Source organism: Helianthus annuus, chromosome 11 (genome assembly GCF_002127325.2).
Source record: "Helianthus annuus cultivar XRQ/B chromosome 11, HanXRQr2.0-SUNRISE, whole genome shotgun sequence".
Classification (NCBI taxonomy): domain Eukaryota; kingdom Viridiplantae; phylum Streptophyta; class Magnoliopsida; order Asterales; family Asteraceae; genus Helianthus; species Helianthus annuus.
In genome coordinates this window covers 9585510-9593199 of record NC_035443.2, presented here as the reverse complement: position 1 = coordinate 9593199, position 7690 = coordinate 9585510, and the positions used below count along the sequence as shown (strand labels likewise).

The 7690-nt window shown below is 32.9% G+C and overlaps 1 protein-coding gene across 1 annotated transcript; it reads right to left on the bottom strand.

The window, feature by feature from the left end:
• Window positions 1–4029: 4029 nt before the first annotated feature.
• On the bottom strand, window positions 4030–5517 carry LOC110889502. Its single transcript, XM_022137039.2, has 6 exons — window positions 5361–5517; window positions 5064–5258; window positions 4908–4982; window positions 4487–4612; window positions 4311–4400; window positions 4030–4194 (listed from the first exon to the last, which is right to left on the bottom strand). The coding sequence occupies exons 1-6, from the start codon at window positions 5476–5478 to the stop codon at window positions 4118–4120; spliced, it is 681 nt and encodes a 226-aa protein (XP_021992731.1). The 5' UTR covers window positions 5479–5517; the 3' UTR covers window positions 4030–4117.
• Between the last annotated feature and the right edge of the window lie 2173 nt (window positions 5518–7690).

The window sequence follows — 7690 nt, the reverse complement described above, 5'->3', positions numbered from 1 at the left end:
GAAATCAGGAATACTTGAATACTTTGGGTAATTCGGAACTCAAGTAATTCGGAACTTATGTGCGGCTGTGATAGTCTACGCACCGCACGATAACACATTGTACATTAACCAGCCTCTCTCTATATATATATACACATAGAGGAAAAATATGAATACTGTATAAGACATATCCATGTGTAACTTTGATTCCAGTTTATAATGTTCTTCTTATTTTATTTTAATTGAAAGACAATGTAAATATGCCAAGAAAATATATTAACACTGTAAATATTTAAGAAATAGCCAAGCAAATTTAGTATGTTACATATCAAGTTAAACATTAGATTTTGCAATCAAGATAATATTGATTTATATTTTATCAACCAACAAATAAAAATTGGTATACGCATAATCCATAAAAGTCATATGTTTACGTGTCATATTGTATTCTCATTTGACTTATTCCCTAGACTAATTCATTCCCTAAAGTTCAATACTTTGTGACTAAATTAATGCCGTATATATTGATTTGTTATATAATTATCTTATACTATATTAGAAACCGTGTAATTGAGGTGCAGCATCAATATTTCTGACGAACCAAACTATAAAGGATGTGGAGTGACAGGATTGATGTATTCGGATAACGATCAGAGAAATGAGTATCCTATAAGGGTTTGCGATTTACAAAGACTGGATTACCCTTGTGTGAATAGCACATGAAGTCATTTTTTTGTTAGAAAACTGATCGGCATTAACGTTGGTGGTTAAACGTGCCCCATTCACAAACTAGATTAAATTTGCAAGTTTTCATTCAGAAAGCCAAACATGCAATATGATCAAACCACAAAGTTCGTTTATGCAATTGACTCATATAATAGAGTTCGAGTTCGATTTGTTTACGAGCTCTGCATGTAAAATTCTAGCTCTACCTTTACTCATTTATTGTTTATTAGTTGTTTTATTATTTTATTTATATACATATGTATTTACTTTTATATAGTTGTTTTATTATTTTATTTATATATATATGTATTTACTTTTATGGGTGGAGATACAATAGGAAGTTTATTTGGCTAGGAAGACTAGGAAGTGATCTTGACCATCCATTAAGTTAATCAAGGGCTAAGATTAAATCAGGGAAATTGAAAGTAATAAAAGAGACGCGTGAGTTTGTTCAAGGGCATTCTAGTCAATCCAAGCCAATAGTTTCTCTCTCCTCCAATTCCCCCCCATTTTTTTAAACGTTAATAACTCTTTCATACAACATTATTTTTTCTATAAAAATTGCACCAAAAAAACAAACGTTTTTTTATCTTTAAAACGAGTATACTATTGCTATATTTAAAAAAAAAATTTTTAAACCCAGTTCTGTAAAACGCAATAGAAAAACCACCAATTACGTAAAACGCAATGAAAAAAGAAAAAACCTAAAAAATGACATTTTTCTAAAACGCAATGCACCAAAAAACACAAAGAAATGACTTATTTGTAAAATGCAATGGCCAGAAAACACAAAGAAATGTCTTATTTCTAAAACGCAATGGACTGAAAACACATAAAAAAGTGTTTTACCTAAAACGCAATGCACAAAAAACACAACGAAATGTCTTATTTCTAAAACGCAATGGCCAGAAAACACAAACAAATGTTTTATTTGTAAAACGCAATGCCAGAAAACACTTAAAAATGTCTCATTTCTAAAACGCAATGACCTAAAAAAACAAAAGAAAGTGTTCTCTGTAAAACGCAATGGACTGAAAACACCTAAAAATGTGTTTTACCTAAAACGCAATGACTAAAAACACTTCAAAAATGTGTTTTACCTAAAACGCAATAACTAAAGATACTTAAAAATGTGTTTTTTCTAAAACGCAATAGCCAGAAAACACATAAAACTCTCTTATTTCTAAAACGCAATGGGCACATAAAACTGTTTGTGAACTGTTTTTGAATTGTCTGTGAACTGTCTGAATTGTCTACGAATTACTGTCTTCGAAATGAGCCAATTTCTAGAAAATTAATTTTTCTGATGCGTTTTTAGTACAGCAATTTAATCGAAAAAAAAAATTTCCGAGCTGACCTGGCAGCTCAACCCCAACCCCAGCCAGGGGCTCTGCCCCTTGGACCCCGCCAGGGGCTGCCGCCCCCGGACCCCCGCTAAGATCGTAAAACACAATGACTAAATAAAAACCCAGACCGTGAAAATGAAATTAAAGAATTTCTTACATGGATCGAAGTCGGGTTCTTCATCAATTGACGAAATTTGAATGATAGAAACACTTATCAGCGATTGAATCGAACAAATCAAGTGATTATCTTCAAAATCATCAGAAAAAAACGAGATTTTGAATGAAATTAAACTGGGTTTTCTTCGAAAAAAGCTGAAGAACACGTTGATCGGGTGGTTGAATCATTGATTGATGACGAAAATCACACTATAATGTAGTGATTATTGAAATAGTAAGTGAAGAAAGGATGGAGATGGTGGGTTTTGAAAATGGTGGGTTTTGAAGTAACTGGGGAGAAGAAGGAAGAAGAAATGATGAGATTGACTAAAATACCCTTTCTCTTTATTTTAAAATTTGCCACATGTCATAATCCTATGGCTTCCTATCCTTCCTAGCGAAAATTAACTTCCTATTTGATCTTTTCCCTTATTTTTATATTTATTTATGAGTATACTTTTATACAACAAAATATGTATTATTTAGTTATTTTGACCATAAATATATATAATAATCCTTGAGAGGAGATCATGTACAAGACAAAAATTGTGTATGAAGTGTATGGCTAAAAATTAGGCGGTGACATTTTCGTAAATATAAGATTCAAACAATTGAAGAAACAAATAGAGAAAATAGTATTCTACTCCTTTATCACCTTACTTCCTCCCCGCTTGATTTTCGTACAGAAAATCATCCGAGTGAGTACTAATACTTGATTACTTGTTATTATATATGTTTGTTATATTACATAAATAATATTGTATAAATATGAATAATAGGCTTGTGAGCCTTGTCAAACTCGGTACATAAACCCCGAGACTGATTTCTTTATTAAACCGAGCTCCAGTCTAGGCTTGATATCGAGTTCGAGCTCGTTGAAGCTCGATCAATTCAATATTTTAACATGTTATAATCAAGTAGTTCGCGACTGGATCGGCACATTTACATTCATAGGTATCACCGGGCGGGAAAACTCTTCGTCGTCACTTATCCTATGCGTACCTAAAGGAAAACAATCCCTTTTTGAAAAAGTTTGTTGTATAGTATATATAAAAGTTGCCTAATTATGTATATATTGTTATAGAGACCGGTTAATGTACAAGACCACCTTATCGTGTGATGCGTACATGCGCATCTCAACGTACTGCACATTTGATCTAATCTAGTCCTTCAATTGAACGCGGTGGCACAATAGTAATTAACTTTGCATAAGTACGCACGTTATTGTATAATTACACACGTTATAATACATAATTATGCACATTATTTTCATAATTACACTTGAGTTTGGTTTTTGCCTAATTACGCATGTTACTTGCATAATTACACATGGGTTGGGTTAACCCTAATTACACACGTTATATTGGTGGTTGCGTACGGTCGCATGTTAAGAGCCTTTATGCTTTTTATATGCATAACCATGAGTGATATTACACATATTTTGCGTAATTCTTCCCCAATTCATATGTTTCACACGGAAAATCAACTTCCTACATACCTCTATATACAATAAATATAAATATGTGTGTGTATGTATTCTTCCTGTCGAGGCAAGGGAGATCATATATGGATCTTAAAGAAGCATTTACTAAAAAATCTTAAAGGGGGAGGTTCAAATCTTGCTTTAGATGGTTTCCTACCATAACCACTTGAAGACCACTTGTCCAGTACAAGCTATAAATTATTAGATCGCGTTGGTTAGTAGGGTATTGACGGTGTCCTGAGACTTTGCCGGTAACAGATTCATGGTCAAAATAACGAAACATTTACCAAGTTTCTACGTGGAAAATATTTTATTTATATAATCATAAACAAACAATAATAAATAACAGATAGATTGTATATATTATAAACCAGAAACATCAACAAGACCTCTGTAACAAAACAATCAACAATCCAAATATGTTTTCCTAGTTCCACAGAGCCATGGCTATAGACATCACTATCATTCCAATCCAATGAAAGCCTCCAGCAAGAAATCTGATGCCTGCAAGACCAAAAGTCAAAGTCAACAAAAATGGATTGACTTTTCTATAATATACAGTTTACAGTTCACATGAAATTTTCTTAAGGTTGAAGAATCAACAAGCAATATTGTCTCACCTTCACTGCTATCACCAGATGGAGAACCATTTGGGGATGACGCGTCTAACAACCGTACTCCAAGCCTGCTGCAATCGCTTCCAATAGCACCTGTTTCAATATTCAAACTTTTATTTAAAGATCTAATATGTTTGGAATTATATATAATGGTCAAGAATCGAGGGTTTTGATCGTACAACTGCTGAAGCATGGAAAGTGGGAGATGTTCATGAGATTAGTGTATCCAGGCTTGCAGTCACATGTATGCTTATATGTATTATTCTTGTTACATGTACCTTCTCCACAGTATGTCCAATAACAAGCTGAAACAAGCCATAAACATGTACTAATGTTAATAAAAGGGAAAATCACAAAAATACACATTTTGACCCACTATGTTTTTTTTTTTTTTTTTTTTTTTTTTTGCCAAAATAGACAATGACGTTTAGCCCACTAAAAAATAAACATATCCAAAAGCAACCAATTAGAAAACGGCACATAAGCTAAACCAGTTGCTTGAATTTAGCCAGCACAAAAAACCTTGAAAAGTACTACAAGGTCAAGAAAAGAGTTGTATTTGTGCTGAAATTTAAGAAAGTTAACGAGTAAACGGATTACGATCAAAGAGGGAAATGTTATTTGGCTTCGGAGGGCTCGGGGGAGGAGCTGGCATGCACGAGTAGTCGAGGGTACCTAAGAAAACAACAGATTAAGGTCAGTATTAAGGTCAAAATGGCTAGTTAATTGCATTGAACACTTCATGATCAATCTTACAGTTGGGGATGACACATGGAAGGAATTCATGATCATCATCATCGTCATCATGATCGTTATCATTATCATTATCATCATCAATGTCTGCCCGAGTTCTGCGCCATCCAGGATCACACTTGCAGGTAAAACCAAATGGTTTGGAAATATCAGCTGAGCAGTTTCCTCTTCCACAGTTAACTTCATCACAAATATTACCTGTTCACCCACATGGACATATATATGTCACACATATATCAATTAGTATGTGTATAACATGTAAGTTGAATCAAATATACCAAAAAAAAAAGGATGATTTACCAAAGAGAGGAGAGGGGGTTGGTGACATATTGAAGTCTGATTTAGCCATGGAAGACAAGAAGACAAGAACAATTAGCATGGTATAGATGGGAGCAAGTGAAGATATGGAGGGAGCCATTGTATTCAACTGCAATGCAATGGAAGGAGGATATGTTTGGGAACTAGTAGTGACTTGTATGCTTTATATATAGATTTCCAAAACTCAACTTCCACATAACTAATTAATACTTTGACAAAATCTTTCCAATTATAATATATAAAAGTACAAAAACTTAGAAGAAATTGGTAGACCCAGTTGTTTGGCGGGTGTCACTCGAGTTTTGGATACACATATAACACATAAGACCACCCGTAGTGGTTGCCCTTCTGGGCGTTTTTGGGGCTCAGTCACGCCCATGTCGCCCACATCCCCACTACGTATGGGCGTGTTTGGCTTTTTTTTAGTTATGGCGTTTTATAAATCACGCCAAATGGGGGAGTTTCTTGGCCAATCACATGTGAGCTTCCATTTTTTGTCCAATAATTTTTTTAAATGTTTTTTTTTATTACAAACATAATGCCCCACTACACCCCTTTTGTAAAAACGCTCAATAATGCTCCATTGCTGAATGGGCTACCACATGGCGGAAAACGCCCTAGGGTGGGGCATTATTCACCCCAACGACTACGCATGGTCTAAAAAGCGAATATCGAATGCTATATAACATGTACCATTGGGCTTTTTGGTCTCTTGACAGATATTGTCACATTGATGTAGATTTTGGAGTAGGTTCAAAGGGTGTACCTGGTTATCCATTTTAAAAAAGGTTATACATAACATATACATTTTTATGTATTTTTCATTATAGTATCATTTTCTTTTTATTTTGTTTAAAACTTTAAATTGAAAGACATTTTATATATCCGAGAAATAACCAAGCAAATTTATTATATTACATATCAAATTAAACAATATTTTTTTAGTCAAGATTATATTGATTTATTAATATATTATTAACCAACAAATAAATTTCAATTTAGGCTACTCCATAAAAGTCATTTGTTTAGGTGTGATATTGTATTCACATTCATTGCCTAAAGTTTAATACTTTGTACTAACTTAATGCCGTATCTATTGATTTGTTATATTATTATATGTTTATAATAATTATAATTGACTTCATCCATTTGTGAAAGGGATGACCCACCCACCCCTTCAAAGGGCTTTTAACATTCGAGTTTTATAATCATACATCTTTTAACATTTCGTTGTATGGTTTTTTCATTAATTATCTAATTAATGTAGCTATGCATATAGCACGATTGTACCAATGTGTGAAATGTTGCATGTTTGCATCTCACGAGTGATGTTCAAGTCTTGCGGTGAACAAATAGTATAAATTTATTTTGTCGTTCAAAAAATATCTAATTAAAGCGTTTTATTAATATTAGAATTTTACTTGTTCGTTAAAAAATGAAATCGTTCAAAAAAAATCTAATTATAACGTTTTATTAATATTAAAATTTTACTTATTCATTAAAAAAATGAAAAAAGTTTCTTAATCAAAATCAAAGATACCAATAACACAATAATATGAAAATTCTAAACACCTTTTGATACTTACCAAAGTAAATTTATACTAAAATTAGCTTGTAAAAAGTATTGTGTTTAAAAAATTGAGGCCATCTTCTGGAAATGAGGACCAATTCAAAAAATTTCATGTTAATAAATTAGTAACGAAAGCTTTTTTTACGGAGACTTGAGGGTAAATTTTGGTTGAATTGAATGTTTCCATAAGAACCTTCTTTAGAAATTTCAAATGAAGTAGTTAAAAGTTAAAATATCAAACATTAGCGGAGGAGACAAGTCAAGGAGTTAACCACCTTCTCCATTATAATTTTTTTTCTAATCAATGTGTTTGGAAATTATATAAACTGGTGAAAATTTTGTCGCGCGATTCAACAAGAAACATGTATATATTATAAACAAAAAGATTGTTGCCCGACTACCTGTCATTGCTTTGTAATTGCCCTTTTTCGTATGGAATGATATTGTAGTATTTTCTTTTGTGAAAAGATTGTTTATAATTATATTGAATTTAGTCACACAAAAGTTGTTGAAGACATAACCCATAGGCCATATCTAGATGATAAAACCATGTCGTAAGCCCATAAAGGCACGCCCAACCAAAGAAGCCGAAAACATGCTCAAAGGAGATATTAAGGCTAACCAATTAGCAGTTAGGTGCTAAGCAATTGAGTCCTAAGGGGACAGGATCAATCTAATCATGGGATACTTCATGAAGAGGGCATCGAGCCTATTATCACTTTCAAGGTATCACGAGCGTAGG